General features: G+C 39.0%; 1 protein-coding gene across 1 annotated transcript; it reads left to right on the forward strand.

Moving 5' to 3' along the window:
* Window positions 1-404: 404 nt before the first annotated feature.
* On the forward strand, window positions 405-4,741 carry LOC308264911 (glutaredoxin-like protein C5orf63 homolog; the record flags this gene model as incomplete). Its single annotated transcript, XM_080698497.1, has 3 exons — window positions 405-518; window positions 3,843-3,899; window positions 4,565-4,741. The coding sequence occupies 3 exons, from the start codon at window positions 405-407 to the stop codon at window positions 4,739-4,741; spliced, it is 348 nt and encodes a 115-aa protein (XP_080554623.1).
* Window positions 4,742-22,236: the final 17,495 nt, after the last annotated feature.

Genomic DNA, 22,236 nt, shown 5'->3' on the forward strand with positions numbered 1-22,236 from the left:
TTAAAAAAAAAGATAAGCTAACCTTGTGACTAAAATCTATCTCAGGACATCTCCACTCATAGGGGATAATCAGGATTCTGGCAAAATCTGCAGGTGAAATTTAATGTATTCAAATTAACAAACCCATGTAGTTTTTACAAAAACAAAGTGTTAGGCACACAGCTAATCCATAAATATGGATTTTTTTTCCATTCTAAATTCTGTTTTGTTTGGAATACAGTGAATGTTGCGGTATTGTGGAGACTTGCCAAACATCTGGGCCTCTCTGACATTTCTGAACTCCAAGAAGTAATTCTGAAGCCTTCAAACTCCATCATAAGCTCGCAACCTACTGTTTATATTGTAAAAATCAAAGTCTGTGACACATAAGTTTACTGGTTTATTTTTCTTTGGGCAGATTTAAGATGCTCTGGTTTCATAGAAGTAGCATACAACTTGCCAAATCTTCCTTTGGACTCTTTGTGAGAAGTCTTTCTGCCTCTAAGACAACTCTGCCTGTGCTGACCTTATTCACAAAGGTACAGAGTGGAAAACTAAAATTACTACGTTAAAAACATAAAAGATTAAAATTTGGGGATAAAGAAAGTTGTATATTTACAAAAAAGTTGTATATTTCCAGAAAGAAAGCAATGGGATAAACTCTCTTCAAGCTTGCTCCTCATTTCCTCTCCTCACACCAGCAGTAACTGTTTCCTCTCCAGATACCTCATTGTCTCACTGGTATCAGAGGGTAAATTATTGTTTTAATGATCATCTGATCCTTACATTAAAAAACAAACTCTAATTATAATGTGTTTTAAAATGTTATAATTTAAAAATAAGTCATTTGTTGTTTGTGTTAGTCATATCCTATAAAATGATCATGGATGTGCATTGAATTACCAAATACTAAACCGTGGCTTCTTGGGAAAATAGAGTTAGATTCCAGTTAGCCTGTGAACACAGTATTTTTGTCAACCAGTCAAATACATAAACTTATTTTATATGTATTTCTGTTTAATGTTGCCTTAACATATATCAGTGATTAATTGACATTGAACTCATGGCCAGCAGCACTTTAAATTCAATCCTAAATGAAGCTTATCTAACATACAAATTTTCTCCATAAGGCATGTTACAGACTTCTTATGCTTAGGAACACCAGACATCATTTCAGCACTATGCTTGGGGGTTATGTTTTTAAATCAGAATACAGAAAAGCTAAAAACACGGTACTGTCCACCCAGACCATGAAAAGGATACTAACTTAAGTTTACAGATTGAGACCTGAAATAAGGCAAAATGCTACCTTATTGGTCCTCAACTTATAACAAGCGCTTCTGGCAACTCAGGTTTTTATCACTTTGTTGTATGTCCATGAAGCATAAAAGTGCTTTGAGTACTGACTTGAAGGTTATAAATAAATTTTAGCAGTAGGCAAATTTAATAATATAGAATCCAAGCCAGGCATGTTGGCACCTACTTGTAATCCCAGTATTTGGGAGTCTGAGACAGGAGGATCGCAGGTTAGCAGCCAGGCTCAGCTACTTAGTGAGGCCCTCTACAATTTAGTGAGACTTTGTCTCAAACTAAAGAATAAAAAATAAGGCTGGTGCCATAGCTCAGAGTTAGAATGTGCCTGGGTTCAATCCCTGGGCGCGTGGACACACACACACACACACACACACACACACACACACACACACGAAATCCATAAATAATGAGAATTGATTGTACTTGTTTTCTAATTTTTAACACTACGTGTAAGTCATAAAGGTAATTTAAAAATTTTTAAGAGCTTTTCCCTAATGATTTCTTTTTGCTAGTTTACATCACTTTGTGCGATTTATAATAAAGTGTGCAGTAACTTCTATAAATAATACTGCAATTCAAACAAAGTTCTCTTTAATAGATTTTTCAGAATTCAGGCATTTTAGAGATCTAAAAAAAAATCTGCCAGTTACCTAATAAAAGTTTAAGTAATATTTTAAAATGATTTTCTTGTTGAGAAATTTAAACTACTTTTCATACCTATGAATATATATTACACTTTTGGAAATTATAGAGCCAAAACTATTTCATCATCTAAAAGTCTATGATGGAAATGCATATGAGAATTAATCTCTACAATAAAATCAAGTTTTAAGGCTAGTTGCCCTCACTTGACCTACTATTGTGTTTGGCAGTAGTTGAGATAGCCAAAAACATTTGTTTTTTAAAAAAAAAAAAAAAAAAACAGCCGAGCATGGTGGCACACACTTGTAATCCCAGCATTCGGGAGGCTGAGACAGGAGGATCGTAGTTTGCTGACAGCCTCAGCTACTTAATGAGGCCTTTTGCAACTCAGTGAGATCCTGTTTCAAAATAAAGAATAAAAAATAGGGCTGGGGGTGCACCTGGGTTCACTCCCTAGCACCACACACACAAAAAAAAAACAACATTCTGTTCAACATAATATGTATACTGAACCCTGTGAGGGACATAATAAGACATCTTTAAAAATTTTTAATATAAAAAATTTTAGTGCATTTTTACAAAAGTACCAGCTTCTGGCCGGGCATGGTGGTGCACACTTGTAATCCCAGCATTTGGGAGACTGAGACAGGAGGATCATGGTTCGAGGAGAGCCTCAACTACTTAGTGAGACCCTTTGCCACTCAGTGAGACCTTGTTTCAAAATAAAGAATAAAAAAATAGGGCTGGGGTGTAGCTTGGAGGTATAATGCCCCTGGGTTCCATCCCTAGTACTGAAAAAAAAAAAAGACCAACTTCTGTAAATTATTGTGTTCATATTTTGCTTTTAAGATTCTATGTTGACTTTTTGACTTTTTTTCTGAAAATTTCAGCATGATTATCTTAAACTATGACAAACTACCCATAGTCTATTTATTGTCAATAACAACTTGATGAGCCTAATTGTCTAACCTAGGAAATTAGGGCCAAAAAGACCTAGAAATATCTCAATCCATTTCAAAACATGCCTTGAATTAAGCTAGTATAAGGGCCTTTTATTTAACATAATAGCTCATCTCTTCCTAAATGTTAAACGCAGGTTTTATTTAAGCATCGGTAATGTTGAACTATTTTGAGTTCATGCAAAATAACCTATAGCTAGTCCCTTTTTTGGACTAATGGCTGAGAATTCTTTTAAGACCTGCCAGTGATCCAGTGTTGACAGACTTCTCCCAGGATGCTTTAAGAATACAAACAACATTGGACACTAAAACTTCCTTGCTCTTCAGGTGGAGCATTAACATTAGGATACCTGTTGCTGACACTAGTAGTGTAAGAAAACAGGCAAAATAATATGAATTGGTGCACTCATCACCTGACATGAATAGAAGCTTTGTGTTTCTTTTTTTCTTTTTAAAGATGGGATAATCACTGTCTAACTCTGTCCTTAGAGGATTATTTCAGTGGACTAGTGGGGAAAACAGGCTAGTGAGGCTCAGTGCCTTCCAGTCAGAACAAACTGTAGGCCATTCTGGTGGTGGTGGCAGCTGGGCCTCTGTATGAGGCCATGAAAGTACTTCAGGAAGGACAAAGCCCTGAGGTAGGTAGATCAGTGACAACCTCTAACTTGATTATACACACACACACACTATATGTGTGTGGCTATGTATGTATATGTGTATATATGTATATGAGAAAAATCAAAACAACCAAAAAGTACAGATAGCCCATTTATTATGAAGTAGTAGCTATTTATAAGAGTCTGTTTTGCTTTGAAAATAAAGCAGTATAATTAACTTGGTAGAAAACTGTCCTCTAAAGTAAATATAATCTGCTGCTTGTGGGTTTTTCGGTTAGGTCAAATACCATTCTTAGGGTTTAACAGCTTAAATTTTTTTTACTTCCTGCAGGATCCGTGTCCTCTTTGTGATGAAGCCAAGGAAGTACTCAAGCCTTATAAAAATAGGGTAATATAATACTGCGTGGCTTTTATGTATGTGGAATGGATATTCTATGTGATATAAAATATCTGCCTGGATTCTTTCTTTAGGAAAAGAGATTAAATGATTTTTCATTTAAATTTTCTTTCTATTCTTCAGAGAAAGAGTTTAGTGCTGATTTCCATAAAACTCATTACCTCTAAGTGTTTTTCTCTGAACAGTACTGATTTTCTTACTCTGACTCTTAATATGAGTCAAAGTTAACTAGCAGGTGCAATATTCATGCTTTCTTTAAACTTTTGTTCCCATTCCTTTTATCTTATTTTGTAACTACCATGGAAGTGTTTTCATGTAGCAAGCCATCATACTTTTGCCATTCTTACAAACAAAACACTTCTGTCCTGATTCTAAAGCAGTTTCCCAGCTGGGACAATGTTTTATTTCATTGGGAACTGAATAGAGCCCTGATGCTGAAGGTAGCAGGTGTAACAGAAGCAGTCCGGAGGTAGGGAATGCAGTGTAATGAAACCAGACAAGTTCTGGAAATCAGGGGCAGTAGATCACTGTGGACCTAAAACCACAACAAAAACCTCTCAACACTAAAAAGAAAAAATGGAGATCAGTTTATGACTACAGTTGCTTTTTCCTCCCTTGTCTTTAAAATGCAGAGCTTTAGACCACCTGTGCTTCAGTTTATTTTACAGGAGGTGGACATCACACTTCCAGAAAACTCTGCTTGGTATGAAAGGTATAAATTTGACATTCCTGTCTTTCATTTGAATGGCCAGTTTCTGATGATGCATCGTGTGAACACCTCAAAACTTGAAAAACAGCTTCTGAAACTCGAACACCAAGGTGCTGGAGGCTGACTAATGCCCTCAGTATTTTCCACCCTCTCTGTCCATAAGGCGTCTTCCTGAAGAAACAACCATGGCCTGGTATTCCTTCTGCTACTTACACAAACCCCTAGGGATGTTCTGAACTCAGTGGCACCACATAAATATTACCATTCTTCCTCTGGTTGATGGAAGTACTACATGTGAACTGTTTATTACAGGCGTTTTATAAAATAAGAGGCCTGTATTGGCAGGGAGGGAGATGATGGAAGGAAGAAGTCCATTTGTCTTTCTTGTTTTTTCCATTTTGTATTAATATGGAAGCATTACACACTGGACAGTGCCATTTATAAGGAAGAAGGCTCTGCATTCCTGCTTCTGCCCTGGAGGGCTTACCTTTTTAATGAAAGAATAAATGCTCTTCCACTCAGTAGATAAAGTGAAATGTGAATTGTTAATAACTGTGCACAGTCAATAAAGGAATGTTTTAACGAATACATCTGCATGAAGCCTATTTCAGTGGGATTTAATAATACCTGTTTAAAATTAGAGTTCATTTTTGTTGGGTAGAAGAGAATAATTATCCTAGCCAAAGAGGCTTCATTTCAGAAAGACAAAAGAAAGACTAAACTCCCAAATATATATAAGAATCTCAGCATGCTTTGCATGTAGTCAGTGAATTGATTTGTAATATTGAGGACTGCCTATTATAGTTATTCAATTATTGTCAATTAAGTTAATTTGACTTACTATAAGACAGTAGTAGTTTTTATCACATTTTAATATGTTGGGGGAAATTTAATCATAACAACAGATATATGTCATCTAAATACAAAATATACTCTTTGCCATTCTATATAAAGTATTAAAATGTAGTTTTATACATTTATTTATATTTAGATTCATCTAATATAGGAATGGACTCACTTAAAACAAAACTGCCTTTTCCTCTTAAAATCACATCACTGAAATTCCACCTATAATGAAATTTTCTTATGAACTATTTGTATGAACTTGGCTATTATAAGCCACTAGATTTTAATTTGATCAGTATGATTTAGTCTTAGAAATTATAGAATGCTACCGCTAGCCAATATTAGACATTGTCCTCATTTTATATATGAGGGAGAATCTAAAATTCAGAGAGTATCAGGGACTTAGCCCAAGGTAACCTAGTCAGCTATTCAGCCAGATCTTGCCCCCAACCCTGAGTTTCCAGTATTCCCTGGACTCCCTTTCTGTAGGGGCCTCCTTCTATTATTTCAAATACAGTATCTCTTGCCATTCTGGATCCTGATTAAATCCGTAACCAACTTAAACCCTCCAAATTGACAATAGAAAAAAAACCTTACAATTAATTAGTAGTGTTTATAACTGATAAATTTCTGAAACATCTTATTTTATACTCTAAATATTTTTGAACCCTGTGGTAGGCAAAAGTCCAATAATCCCAATGATCTTCACCCTTGTATAATTCCCTCCCATTTGAGTATAGGTGGGAATATCTCTGCTGTGATTATGTTACATTATTTGGTAAATGGGAGATTACCCTGAGTGGGCCTGATCTAATTAAGTGAGCCATTTAAAAGCAGAAAGTACTGTCTGAGTGGTTTTGGAAAGGAAAACAGAAAGATGTGGTCCAGCTAGCCTGGAAGCAAGAAAATATCCCTGTTATAAATTGTCTCATAGGGCCACACGGTAAGAAACTAAGTAGCCTCTAGGAACTGGATTGTTCTTAAACAGCAGCCAGTATGAGAATGAGGATATCAATTCTGCAGTTTCAAGGAAGTGAATTCTTCCAATAATCAGCTTAGAAAAGGACTCTGAGCCCCAGATGAGAACTACTGTCCTGGCCAGCATCTTAATTTCAGCCCAGTGAGGCTCTGATCAGAGAATCCACCCACACCATGCCTAGACTTCTGATGTCCAGGAATTTAATGATTGTGTGATGACTTGCTGTACAAGTTCTATGACACTGAAGCACAGTGGTAGGTGGTGAGAGCACAAACATGAATGAGGCACGACCCTCGTCTCTGAGACACTCCCTGTCTCTTAGGGAACAGGGAGAAGCAAGTAAATAAAGCCCCACAACACAGTACTGATGGCTAGAACTGAGACATGTGATATGGTGCCACATCTGGCTAAGGAAAGTAGCAAGAAGGCTTCACAGAAAACTAGACTAAACTAGCTAGGTCTTGATTGAACAGAAGTCTTGGAGTGAGGAGAGTATTCCATCCTGAGGGAAGAGCATAATTAAGCTTGGAGGCTGTGGAAGGACATGGCAGGTGGCTGTGGTGGTGGAAGTGAGGGGGGTAGGAGTGAAGGTGAGACTGGCAAGAAGGATTGGGCTCCACACTGCGGACCTCCTCAGCTAATGTGTTCTCCCAGCAGCAGTGCCCTCCCTTGCTTCCTGCCTTCATCCAGAGTGAGCCCTCCTGGCTCCTAATTCCTCAGAGGTATCTGACCTTACTTGTCTGTTGCAGTCCTTCCTGTCCTTTGGTGTGCTAAGCCACAGGTTCCTGTTGTAGTCCTGCAGAACTTTCACCCCCTCAATACAACCAGAAGTGCTGTAGGTAAGATCTCCACTCATGTCTCCAGCCTTTGCCAGGTAGAGTGAAAGTCATGTGACCCCTGTGTCCTAGGATTACTGATCATTCTTCTGGCCTATCAGCTGGAATTTTTTTCAAACAAACAAAATTAATCCCAGGATTTACCTAGAGGATGTTCAAACTAAAGTATTGGCTAAGGCACGAAGAAATAATAGATGCTACATTGTAAGAAATAAGATTGGGGAAGGGATATTGAAAGGGTTTTTTTCTTTTTCTTTTTCTTTCTCTTTTTCTTTTTTTTTTTTTTTTTTTTTTTAGAAAGTACGTTCTTACTTAGTTCTTACCAAAGCAAAGGTTGGGAATCACCTAATATCAAGAGAAAGGGACACAAGTAGGACTCATCAGAAAGCTGGATACATGTCCCTGGGTAGGAAGGACATAGGGGTCTAACTTTGTCTTGGGCAATCATATGAAAGATGGTTAGCAAGCGCCCTCACTACAGTGAAAGTAACTGCTCTTGGTCCAAGTTGGTCTAGGAAAAAAGAGAGAGAGAGAGAGAGATTGAGATTGATTGAGTGGATGTGTGTGTGTTCTCATGGGCCAGACATGGGCCAGGTGTGAAAGAGGGCTGGTGTGAGGCTTTGTTGGTGTAAGCATGCCTCAGAAGAGAAGAAAGAGAACACAGGTCTTCTATGGACTAAGCAGGCCACTGCACTGGAGAAAGCATTTGTCCAAAGGAAATAGCAGTTACCATTGATAATGGCTACAATCTCCCAAGAACCCTCCATACACTCTGTAAAATATGGTCTGCTTTAAATATTTTCCAGGTCCTGAAAAGCAGGACAGCTTACAGCTTCAGCATTCTAATACGAACATTCCCAGCCTCCCCATTTCTCTTACCTTCTTCCATCCCTACCCTAGAAGGATCAGAAGCTACCTGAGGCAAGGAGAGAAAGACCTTCCTTTCAGATAAGACTTAACTTTCAATCATGTCCTAAGTTTTTATTATGACAAAATCAGATGAACTAAACAATTAAAAGTGACTGTGGGACAACTCCTGTTGCCTGAGAATGCCAAAAAGACTCCTTAAAGCTGACTGATTAGTTGGTTGGCTGGCTTAAGCAGAATAAGAAAGTCTTTCATTAAATACATTTTATATGAAAAGGGGGAAATCTAAATAAAAATGCTTTCTGAATGTAACTCATATTTAGATTATTGATTACATATGCCTATTTTTAAATATAAATCTTCAATAAATTTACTGCTGCTTATTTGAGAGAGGAATGTGGTAATGTGACTAAGAATCCTAGAGCTCTTCAACATTCCCTCTGGTCCCAATAACTGGCAAAAATGAAAGGCAGATATGTATCAACATGGCATATAAAAGGTTGGTTGATTATCCCTCTACTATTGACAAGTATCAGAAAATGTTATTTATTACAACCATTTTTTTGGGGGGGGTGGTACTGGGGTTCCTGGAAGCCCTTCTACTTCCGGGCTACACTCCCAGACCTATTTTTACATTTTTATTTGGAAACAGGGTCTCCTAAGCCAGCGCACGCAGCTGGCTTCGAACTTGCGTGATCCTCCTGTCTCTGCCTCCCAAGTGCGGGGATTACAAGCGTGCGCCACCACGCCCGGCTTATTACAACCATTTTGATGTCATAGTTGTAGCAGCAATTGTTTTTCCTTCCTGAAATTATATTTGCAGGGATTGATTTGTTTTTATGTAGAGATAAATTTTGAAACCAGAAGACCATCATCCAACCCCTGCCCCAAAGGAAAGCGATTCACTCTTCCTCCCTCCCTCCATCCCCGCCCCTTTAAGCTAATGCTTAAAGAAGGACTGGAATAGACACTGCGTTTGGGACTTCATAATGCTGCCCTTAGAGCAGTCACATTGCTCTTTCTTCCAGATGTCTCATCTTAACATTACAAGGGCTTACTGGAACACATAGCTATTTGGTGAGTTTAATGCAGGAAACACGGGGTCAGACTAGGGTTTTTTACTTTCTCTTGTTTTAGTAATGCTACAATATCATGGACATCTGACAATAGAAACCACAATATGACAAGGCTTCAGGAATTACAGCTAAAGAACCATAGAAAACTGAGACATCCTTGTTTTAATTTATTTATTTTTGAGACTTCCTTCTCACAATGCCTCAATTTCTTTTCCTGTTCTCTCTGGACTCAGCAACTCCCCTCTTACACATAGTGTCTGCTTCTTCATAACTGCAGCCTGCTTGTGCCTATCATTGCTTCTGAGCATTCTGTTCAGCAATATAGTGCTCTGAACAGCTTCTCTAATCCCAAAAGGAGAACCTTACTCAGCTTGTACTTTACAACCAGCTACCTAGGTTATAAACTGTCTGACCAAACCTATAGAAGAAGGCACCTTTGGGACAGATACCAATTCCTGGGCCAATTGGCTATAGGGGCCAAGATCATATTGTATACAAATCATGGTCACTTAGCATTAATCAGTAATTGGAAGCAGGATAGGCAATGATCAGTAACTCTGGCACCCATCCAAAAATGTTAAGAGTGTGTCATCCTAACATTCAAGAGAAGAGGAAATGTGGTAAGTTCATTTATGTGCTATATCATGGGAATAATGAAGTCTTAAACCAGAAAATCAGAAAGGAATATCAGAAGTATTGCAGTTCAGAGGGGCGTGGTGGCTCACACTTGTAATCCCAGCACTGGAGAGGCTGAGACAGGAGGATCGCACAGGTTTGAAGCCAGCCTGTTACTTAGTGAGGCTCTCTGCACCTTAGTGAGACCCTGTTTCCAAATAAAGTATAAAATAGATCTGGGAGTACAGCCTGGAGGTAGAAAAGCCCCTGAGTTCCACCCCCAGTACCACACACACACAAAAAAAATAAATAAAATAAAATACTAAAAACTAGGGCCAGGGGTATAGCTCAGAGATACAATGCCCCTGGGTTCCATCCCTAGCAACACACACACACACACACACACACACACACACACACACACACACAGAAGTATTTCAGTTCATGGCTGACTGGATGGGGGTAAAATGGTGGTGGAGGGGAAAACAGAAATTATGAGGGTCTGGGGTTTCTATTGGATATTGGATAAAATCTGGTACTTACTGAGACAAAGTATAAAAGAAAAATAAAGTTAATTTTAGGCTGTGCTTGTTGGATGAGAAAGGCTAGACATGGTGGATTTGCCAGGCTGTGAGACATCCAGGGCCCACAAGTTGGAAATGCAAAACAGGGGTCTAAGCTTGAGGTGCAGATTTGAGAGCCCATAGAATATGGTTGGAATTGCATTTATCTGAATCTTAGAGAGGGGTCAGGCTAATACTACACCCTGGGGAATACTACTCTTGACCAATGAGAATAGAAGGTGCCAGGGAAGGAAATGAGAATGAGAGGTAACAGAAGTAGGAATGGGAGAAACTCATTCAATTTCTATTATATGATGACTTGGGTGATTTGATAGTGCCAGACACTATGCTGAGCACTGGAGTAGAACAACAAGCAAGATAACCAGAGTTCCTACTCTCAGAGGCTTGTATTCTAGAAAGAGACAAGATATCACATCGATTGAAAATAATCGTATCTTGAAAGTCAGGAAAAGAGCTTTTCCTCAAGTAACTGATAGCCTCTAATTTCATGAGAGTTAAGATAAGGACTGTAAAAAGACACTGTATTGGAAAATAGTAAATTAGTACTTCTGTCAGCTAAATAATAGTCCCCAAAGATACACAGGTCCTAATCCCTGGTCCTTGTGAATGTTATTTATATGTTAAAGAAACTTTGCAAGCTGAGCATAGTGGCTCACGCTTGTAATCCCAGCGCTTCGGAGGCTGAGACAGGAGGATCGCACAGGTTCGAAGACAGCCTCAGCTACTTAGTGAGGTTCTCAGCAACTTAGTGAGACCCTGTTTCCAGATAAAATATAAAATAGGTCTGGGAGTATAGCCTGGAGGTAGAAAGCCTCTGGGTTCCACCCCCAGTACCACCAAAAAAAAAAAAAAAAAAAAGAAAAGAAAAGAAAAGACACTTTGCAGTTGTGAAAGTTAAAGGTTTTGAGATGGATCCCAAAAAACTATGAGAATAAATTTGTACTGTTTCAAGCCAGCAAAATTGTGGTAATTTGTTATAGCAGCAAAAGAAAACTAAGTTTTCATAAGAGATCTCATTTGACCCTCAAATAAAAAATAAAAAAGCAGAGAAACATCTAAGACTTGATATAATTATTTAAAGCTCAATAATGTTGGGTAGTATGCCGGAGCCAGCCGGCAAGAGTACGGGTTCTGAAGAGAGGCGTGAGGATGAAGAATTTCACCAGCCTACTATCTCTACTGGCCGACCCCTGTTTCTGGGTCAATATTTCCTATGGGTCGACGACTATGCCTGGGTCAGTATTCTCTATTGCGCTGACGCTCCTGGCCGATGCCTACTTCTGGGTCAATCTCATCTTTATTGTGCCGACACCAACGCTGGGTTTGTTTTTCCAGAGGTATTTATACACAGCTACAGGTCAATCAACATTCTTCTGCTATCACCACCGGAATACAATACAGACCGATCCAAAGCACATACATTACAGGTAGAATAATCAATACCCTCGTGCCATCACCACCTGATCTTCTCTCAGACCCTTTTGAACTTTCCATAACCCCAAACCTTGTTGACTCTGGGTGAAGGACAGTCAGCTGAGTCAGAAACAATAATCTAGGGGAAAGCCTTAATGGCTCCCCACAGTAGTACCAGAATGAGCAACCATAACCTTCAGCCTATTTTAGAAGAGATAAGCACCCTGGGCAGCTAAATCCAGGGGCCTCCAGGGCAACCCTAACACTGGAGAGAAAATCATCTTAATCCACAGACACAGGCATTGGGTCCATGGCATCTGTTCATCACTAAGACGAGAACACTTTGATAATGTAACCCCAAATCCTACACCTACAACAGATCTTTTCTCTTCCCATTGACAGAAACAATCATGAAAGCAGAGCCAACACAGAATGACCTCGTGTAATCAGTCCAGGTTAGGCACTGATGTTTTGCATTTTGCTACCCCTCTCAGGTTCAAAAAAGATGGCTGCAAGCCAGGTGTGGTGGTACACGCTTGTAATCCTAGCATTTGGGAGGCTGAGACAGGAGGATTGTGGTTTGAAGACAGCCTCAGCTACTTAGTGAGGCCCTTTGGAACTCGGTGAGACTCTGTTTCAAAATAAAGAATACAAAAAAAGAGAGAGAGAGAGAGAGAGAGAGAGCGAGCGAGCGAGCGAGCGCTGCAAAAACAAAAAAGACTACCAGTGCAGCTGAACTTCTGAATTCCAAAACCTAGAAGGTGTACACTAATCTTCAGGTCTTCAAGAAAGGAGGAAAGTATAAAAAAGATAGAGAACAGCAGCACACAATAAATAATTATTTAGCCAATAAAATAAATTATTATTTAGCCAATAAATAAATTATTTAGCCAATAAATTATAATATAATTTATTATAAATAAATTTATTATAAATTTGTTGCTATTTATTATAAATTTATTATAAATAAATTATTTAGCCAATAAATTAAAAAGTATAAGAAAAAAATCCAGCCATATGCCCATTCTGAGTCCAGAGCATCCCTTCCTCATGTTCAAATGGGTTATTTGAACGATTTCTGATGAAAAACATTCTTTTTTTTTAAGTACTGGGAATGGAACCCAGGGACACCAGGGATATTCTATCTGCAAGCTGCACCCACAGCTCTAGTTTTTATTCTTTATTTTGAGGCAGGGTATCACTAAGTTGTAGAGGGCCTCACTAAATAGCTGAGGCTGACTGCAAACCTGTGATCCTCCTGGATCAGCTTCCTAAGTATTGGGATTACAAGTGTGTGCTACCACACCCAGCTCCGATGGAAAACATTCTATCCTTAGAAACAGGGTAGGCCAAATATCAATAGAAACTTAATGATTCAAGAATATTTGGAAGTAGAGATGATACAAGGTAAAGGTGAGTTGAATCTGTGGCCTTGTTGTGACACTCACAATGCACCAACATGACCTGACTTCCCCTAGAAACCCTAACAACTTTAGTGTAGGACTGCATTGTACAGAAGACCTCAGCCACCATTCCAAGTCCTCACAACAAGGCCAAACTGCCCTAGCCACTAAGGCAGGGGATAAAACACTTCCCTCAAAAATGGGTTAAAAATGCACAGTTGCATTATAGGACTAGGTTAACTACTTTATTCAGAACAAACATATTCTTCCACAAGGTAAGTAAGGTGCTGTCACATGAACTTTGTTGTGAATTCAGTGCTAAGAAGAGAATATGTACATTGATTCATAATCTGGGCAATAAAGAGGGAAATGACTGCCAGAGGAGCTAAGGTTGAGGATTTCACTCACCTTGCCCTATGTTTTCCTTGTAAAATTATCTTCAAAATAAAACCAATCTCACTCTTAAGATTGAAGGAGATTAAGACATTCAGAAACCACAGATTTCAGGATTTATTCCCATTGTGACTGCTGGCTTCTACCATCAGTCTTTTGTTCTGCATGACACTTCCTGTCTTGCAAACTAGCAAGATCCGTGTATTTGGCAAGGAGCCTGCTCTATGAAGCATTTTCAAGTTAGTGGTTTTAGCAATGTCAGATATCTCTAAGCCAGTAATAAAGGAAAGATTGAGAGAGCAAAGGATGCCACTGAGTTCTCACCTAACAGCATAAGTCAACCTCTCAGCTGGCGGGTACAGGCCAGCACGTCCAGGTTAGTCATGGTCTTCAAGTTAGTCTTTTAAATATCCTCACCTTAACATATAACTGTAACAGATAGAACTTAATTTATATATGTTTTCTATTTACATATGAACTCATTCATGTAAAATGCAATATTGTACTTCTTGATGTGTGTTATAAACTGAACAAAAAGTGAGGTGAAAGGATGCCTTCAAGAGAAATAAAGGACAGTGCTGTCATTCTCACAAAATTGTCCAGAGGAAGGAAGAGTAGAACAGACAATTACAAATACTTAGGAAGAAACAGCACTTTGCCACTGGTGCAAAGCCTATAATTATGTGCAATCCTCTACTTAGACTTTTTAGTTATGCTAAACATTGAAAAAAACTAAATGATGGGGCAGAGACAAGATAAAGGGGGAAATTTAAACAGTCAACATAAGATGTTCATTTAAATAGAGGCATTGCCTCACTGTAAGGGGGCAGTTGAGGGTCTGATAGCCCTGCTGGCATGTTATTATCGTTATCTTTTTTAAAGCATGGATTTTGGGATTCTTATAAGTCTTCATTATTATTCATTATTATTCTTCATATTATTTTGAAGTCAGGAATGGCTCCTTCTGTTCATACAACATGATCACCCATCATTTCTATTTTTAAATGTACTTTTATTGGTTCATTGTAGTCTCATAGCATAATGAAATTCAGAGTAATAGTGATGTGCATACACATAGCACTTGTGAGATAGCTTTCCCCTGGTGCCATCCACACTACCTCCCCTTCCCAATATATGATATTGAAATTAGGATTGATAATTTCATACATGTACATGTCAATGGAAATGTTCATTGATTTTTTTAATGCTCTGACTGGCCTTTGCATATCTGAAAAAGATAAATCTTTGAACCTTGGAAATAAATCTTCTTTTTCCTCCCTGCCAAATCCATAATATGATCCCTTTCTATCACTGACAGCACCATCAGATAAGTGGACGTGCCTTGCTTGGTTAGAAGTGTACTGTGATTTTCAGTGGAACAAGAATGTAGTTATAGACACAGATTAAGACATGTTCACATATATCGTTATGGATTATTTTTATTCTGTTCTGGAGGGGTCCTCTGAAGTCCCAATATGACAATACTTTTACAGGGGCCAGCACTGCCCCAAGTCAGATGTCTCAGAGAGAAAAGAGATGAGACCTTTAAGGTATAGGCTGTAGCAGGAGACACAAAGACAGGAGACTAGATGAATACAGGAGTTTGGCCTATTTCTTGGGGCTTCCTCCATCCCTCGTACTAGAGATGAGTTTACACTAGAATGGGTGCTCAGAAAAAACTGAGGAGGGAGAGGCAAATCTGAAGATGAATGTGCTAGCCAGCTTTCTAGTACTGTAACAAAATTCCTGAAATAATTAAGAAAGGAAAGGTTTATTTTGGCTCACAGTTTTGAAGGTTTCAACCTATGGTTAGTTGCTCCTGTTGCTTTCAGGGCTGTAATAAGACAGCACATCATGGTGGGGAGTGCATGGCAGAGGACGATGCCTGCCTCACAGCATCCAGGAAGCAAAAAGAGACAGGAAGGGGCTGGAATCCCAATATCTCCTTCAATAGCATGCTCCCCAATGGCCTAACTTCCTCTCACTCAACCCCACCTCTTAAAGGTTCCACCACCTCTCAGTAGTGCAATGGGTTGGAGACCAACACTTTTTTTTTTTTTGTGGGTCTAGGGATGGAACCCAGGGGCATTCGACCTCCAAGCTACAGCCCCTGCCCTATTTTTTATTCTTTATTTTGAAACCGGGTCTCACTGAGTTGCAGAGGGCCCCACTAAGTAGCTGAGGCTGTCCACGAACCGCGATCCTCGGGTCTCAGCCTCCTGAATGCTGGGATTACAAGCATGCGCCACCACACCCGGCTGAGACCAACACTTTAATATGTGGGGCTTTGGGGGGACATTCCAGATCCAAATGATAGTGATGAACAAACCATGGAACTACTCAGAGGTATCAGAAAATGAATTTTGTGATTCTACCACAGTACCAATAGTTTTTGTTGTTGCTCTCTTTCATCATTTATAAGTAAAATGTGAAATAAAAAAGAAATAACAGTTGCACTATATAAAATTGTATAATATTTTCTATTTTCCCCCAACTTTTATTTTTTAAATATGTACTTTATGTCACTGTTTTAGTGATTCCATGATATGAATAGGGTAGGAATCATTATCCTTATTTTCAAGATGAGGACAGTGAGGACTAGAAAGGAGAAATGAGCTCTATGAGTCAAAAAGTCCAAATATCACTTCGGCTTTTATTTAATCCAAAACATTTACCCCTCTGGCTCTAAGCATCCCTTTCCTTCTTCTCCCTTTGGTGCTTCTCTTTAGACACAATCCCTTGCCAACTATGGATGGCAATGGACCCATGTTCAGAGTTGCTGAGAACTGCTGTTTAAAGATCCCTTCAATGGGCCTGTTTTCACTGCTTACCATCAAAGCCCCCGTTTTAACCTGTGATGCAAGTCCCTTAAAAGTGGCTGCTGGAATTCTTCCTACATGCGACTGCTGTAATTAGCTCTGCTAAAACCTGTGATTGAACATGGCTTGTTGTAGTCATTGTTCACTGACAAGCATAGATAAGCACCACAGCTCAGTGACTGGTAGTCTAAATGGTGTCACCTACTTGGTAAACACCTGTAAGATACTTGTCAAGGACATCATTCTCAAATTCTGCTATCAGCAGGCAGTATCACTACAATACCTTCCAAAGCCCACAAAGACGGCCTTAACAGGGTCCCAGAGAATATACTGCCATGGACCGAGAGAGACTATATCTATTTTGGCCTTGCCCAGGACCTGAATGCCTCTCCTTTAATGGGAAACATAGATGTGATTTTACATGATTGAGACAAAAGGCTTTTTTGTGTGTCACTCATCCTTGAGATTGCACGGTTTAATTTCTTCCCTTTCAGAGCGCTTGTAAGTGAAAGTTTTAATGCATGATATAGTCAGCCCATGTTTTTCAGAGCCTGTACTCTTATTAGAAGCAAAACAAAATGTTGCTTATGAACACCTGCTGGTGAGGACCAAGCCAAGAAGCAGTGTGGGTGTTGGATGGGAGATGTTGCCCGGCAGTAAATCCAAGTTACTCATACCAAAGGAAGTGTTCCTAGGGAAGCTATCTGAGCAAGAAGTAAATACTTAGTCATTTAGGATAGGCCATAAATGGCTGTTTCATCTCCAACAAGGGAAGGTCTGCTTTGGAAGTACTCCCAGAATGGTAGAATAGCATTTCTCTCTTCAATCCACACTTGATTTCCAATACATATTCTTGTCTTTAAAATATTTAAGGGCCCCTATAATCAAATCCTTGTCAACAAAGTGTTAAAGAGCTACAACTTGGCTACTAGGTGATAATTAAACAATTGCTTTTGCATTATGATTCTAAAGAACCTAAGTTGTTATACGGCTTAAGCTGCTGTGCTATGTCTATCCTTTTTCCCCTCCTCCCTAGTGTCAGTGAGTTATGATTCTACTTCCTATTTCCTCCAGTCTGTTTTGTTTGTCTCCACTGCTGTTGCCACAGCTGGGGCCTCAGCATCTCTTGCCTGTTCATTTCAATCCTCCTCTTTCAGTGGTCTCCCTTGCAGTTCCAGCCCATCTTCTACCACCTCATTACCACCTCCAGTTATTCTTCCAAATCACACATCTAATCAGACCTCTCATAACCTTCAGAGATCTACGCTGTCCACAAAAATGAAAACCAAACTATGGAGTTTAGTGTGGCAGTAAAAGCTCTATGCCTAAGCCCCATTTACTGTATCCTTCATGTATCCTAAACAGCATCTATTCCAGGTAATCTGCCCTTGCAGGGGAAAAGGAAATAAAACACCTTGACTGTGTCTGTAAGCATGCCTTCTCTCCCTCCACCCAGTGTATCTTACAAAATTCACCTCTTTTTTTTTTTTTTACTCAATTCAGATGTCACTTCTTTCAGGAATTTTCCCTACACTTTTTTCAAATCCAAATTAATCACTTTTTCCTCTGAGTTTGTACAATTCTCATATTCTCATTCATATTCTCTCTCTCTCTCTCTCTCTCTCTCTCTCTCTCTCTCTCTCTCTCTCTCTCCACTTTCTTACTGAGAGATATAATTCCAAGACCATATGGTTCTTCATATAGTCAACAGAGTTGTGTAACTGTCACCACAATTACTTTTTGGACATTATCACCCCCAAAAGAAATCCCATATCCATTAGAAATCACTGTTCATTTTCCATTTTCACCCATTCTTTCCCACCCTTTGCCAACACTGAAGGATTGATGTTATCCATATAGATTTGTCTATTCAGGACATTTCATTTAAATGGAATAGTGAAATATGTGGTCTTTGTGATAGGCTTTTTTTTACTTAGCAAAGTGTTTTCAAGGTCCATCCATGTTGTAGTATGTATGAGTACTTTATTCCATTTTACTTTTTTTTTTTTGGGTGGTACTGGGGTTCCTGAAAACCCTTCTACCTCAGGGGTACACTCCCAGGGTCTCTTAGGCCAGTGAGGCTGGCTTCAAACCTGCACTATTCTCCTGTCTCCACCTCCCAAGCACAGGGATTACAAGCGTGAGCCACCATGCCTGGCCCATTTTACTTTTAAATGTAATAATTCATTTCACTAAATTTATTCACTAATTAGTTGATAAATATTTAAACTACTTCAGCTTTTATCATTTGTAAATAATACTTACTCAACACTTTAATTATACTACTTGATTATCATTTAATATGTGTTTAGCTGTTTGGTTTTGCCTATATGTGCCTTTATAATTTAATGATAAACTTTTTTGAGGGAAAAGATCAATATTTTTACTCTGAAATCTCCACATAGCAAGACATATTTGACAGACTGGTGAATGGGTAGGTATTATCAATTCTTGTTATGTGGATTATGAAGAAACACAAGGTACCAGGAATAAAACCATTAAAAGTGGACCCAGTGATAACCCAAGACTGGACCAGTAAAATTACCCAGTAAATAATAAATTTTAAAGATTTTGAGCTCTTAAATAAACTTGAATCTCTATGTGATGTCCTAGAATCCATGTATGGATACTACAGTTGTTTCATGGAGGTAGTTCTTTTGCTAATAATAATTATGAACTGGGTGGACAGAAGCCCAGAAGACACCAGTCATTTTCTTCTGAATTGATGCTACAGTGTTTTGTGGTTGCCCTTGGCTTGACAGATGTTACTATGCTAGTCTAGAGTCATGGTTCTCTGCTCTGGCTGAGTATCAGCATCCCCTGTGGAGCCTCTTCAAGGTATAACTGATCCAGGTCCCAGCATCCAGACTAATTCTGTAGATTTCGTAAGGATAGAGGTGTGTGTGTGTTCTAAAATGTTAGAGATGTTTCTAGTATATAGCCGGGTTAAAAAATAATCATCTCAAAAGTCAGTCTGAGGTTAAAAAACAATCTTACAGAGCATGTATGAGTACCTTACTCCTAGAGAGTCATCTTAGCTCTCCTGGGATCATGCCCACTAATACTACCTAACATTTATAAGTACTTTTTATTTGAAAAGAGCTTTACAGTCATCTTCTATTATCTAGGCTTGCATGCTGGGTGACCTTGTACAAATCACATAATCCCTTTGTGCCTTAAATTTCCTCATATGTAAACTGTAGGCAGTAATACTGACCCACCCTCAGAGGGTGACTGTGGAGACTAATGGGGACTATAAAGCACTCAGCAAACATAAAAATGTTACATGCATGCTTATTAGACAGGTATGAAGTCCTACTCACAGCATTTTAAAATGAAACAAATGCCAAAAAAACACTTAAGTAGGCCTTCTTATAACCTTTATCATCATTTGAAAGATTCTTTCCCGACATTAAAGTATAGCCAATCTCCCTCACCACCAAGACTAATCAGCACACTGTCTGCAGTCACAGGGATGACAGGACCAGCCAGCGATGGCAGTAAATAAGTTCATAAAACAGCCCTGAAATACATTTGCTAAGCTGCTCTTATCATTTATAATGCAATTAGAGCTTATACCTATAAATACACTCATCTGAAAAATATTCTTAGAAAACATGTGTGCATGTTCACACAAGTCTTCAAGCTGATGCTGCTCACCCACTGTGGATGTCAAGCCTGAGGTTGTTTTCTAATTTACTGATGAGTTTCTGCATAGTGACATTTGGTCTCCTCGTTTCTCCTATGTGACTGAAAAAGCATGTGGTCAAAATGAGACCTTCACACCTATTTCGCTTTGCGAATGGATGAGGATGGTGAGGCATGGAAGGAATCTCTAAGCTTGTAGCCAGGGACAGGTCTTGCTAGGATGTTGGCCACACCTACAGGCTCATTTGCACCACATATTCAGCTTCTGGGAAAAAGGAGACGAAAAACTGGAGTAGAAAAAGAAAGTGATTTTTCTTTCCTGCCACCATTTTGCTTAGAAAAGATGGCATAGTTTAAAGACCTAGGTCCATTTTACCTATTCCAGTTCATTTACAACTAAATGGTTTCTGTGACTAAATGACAATTAATGTTCTGATGTCCCTATTAGCTGATGTGAGCCATGAACCCTATCCAAGTAGGACCTTTGTGGGCCTCTTGACCTGGACCATGCTCTTTCTTCTTTGAGTCGTTGAGGGTTTAGGTTGTATTCCCTAGGGCAGTTGACTTCTTTAGTTAAGCTCATGACATGCTAAGTATCAAATTCCACCTAACAAATATTTTAAGAGTATTATGATATCATGACACTTGCTATGGAGGCTGCCAAGAGTTCCTTGAGATTCCTATAGTGTTGCTGTAACTCTATGACGTGGGTCCTTGAGTCAGGACAAGACCATCAACCTCCCAATGGAGACTCCCAGAATCTGGCGGCTGACTCCTAGTGAGTTAAAATGCCATATTTACTTCTCATGCTTTCCCTACCTCTCACAGCTATTAGACCCCAATCGGAATTCAGAAACTCTAGTGAAAAGAGCCTCAGTGCAGTGCACCTCACTGGTTGAGGAAATTATCTATTATGTACAGTAATTGTTTTAAAAATAAGGTTAATTCTGGCATATTTATACCTCAGAAATCTTTGAGAATCTCAGCATTTTTGCTGAACATGTCAGGGGGAGAAAGAGCCACATAGGCTTTATTTCAATAGTTAGAAGAAATTAATGCTAATGCATGCCTTCAATGGGATTCAGTTAAGTATCCTTAACACTTTCTTCCATCAATATGAAAACCCCCAGAAGTGTGCATTGTGGGTTTTCCCCTGTAAAGAAATGCAAATTATTATAATAAGTTCTATGATTTCCTTCGAGTCTTTCAAAGTTATGTTTCCCCAATATCTCAAGGTAAGCATTCCCTTGTTTTGCATATCTGCAAGCTGAGGCATCAGGAATTCACTTCCTTGCCTTCTTCAGTGAAATGCAGGCCACCTGTGTCCGCCCCATTGCTCTCCTTGAAATTGGAGAAAACAGTCATGGCGTTTTTAAGCTAGAGCAGCAATAGGCACAACTTTCTGGTCTAGTGCTTGTTTTTCATATGTTTCAAGGGAGAGCCTTAGCCTCTTAGACATGAAACTTGATTATCCTCACATGTTAACTTTGCTTTCCCTTTTTTGGTCTCCTAAAACCCAAAACAAAGACAAGTAAATGTGAAGAGACATTCAACCATTTACTCATAAATCTCCATGATCTGGGTCATAAAGAACAGTCTGGGCAAAGCCAAAGAGACACTGAAGGGTTGGGAAATAAGGAGAATGTTGAGTATTGGATGTAAGATTTCACAAGTCCCCACTTTCATGGCTTCCCAGTTATCTTCATGCAAAAAGTCAACATTGGCCTGACATTTGTGGCAGACATTTGCTCTAGAGAAGGACTTTTCTCACAATTATGGACAGAAACTTTTCAAAATATTCTTCCTCAAAACCAGATCAATGAGAAGCACCCTGTTTAACAAATGTTAAAATTTTCTGTTTTAATTTCTATGTTGCCTAAGTAACCACCCACCTCCAAAGAGCCTTTATTTTCCTATAGAAACATTTAAATAAGCAATCTGTTTCCATTCTAAATATTTTTGGGTTAGCGATAGTACTCCTCTCACTTGTATTTTAGTCTTGATGATTAAACAGTATAAATGCTAATTAGTAGCCTGTATCTGGAGAGAAAATGCTATTTCTTGATGGGTGGGCAAAGCTTCAAGCTGAGATGAAGACCTCAAAGGGTGTTAAAAAAAACTGGTTAGGTTGCAGTGCTAT

Source organism: Muscardinus avellanarius, assembly GCF_963383645.1.
Source record: "Muscardinus avellanarius genome assembly, chromosome: 7".
NCBI classification, from domain to species: Eukaryota; Metazoa; Chordata; class Mammalia; order Rodentia; family Gliridae; genus Muscardinus; species Muscardinus avellanarius.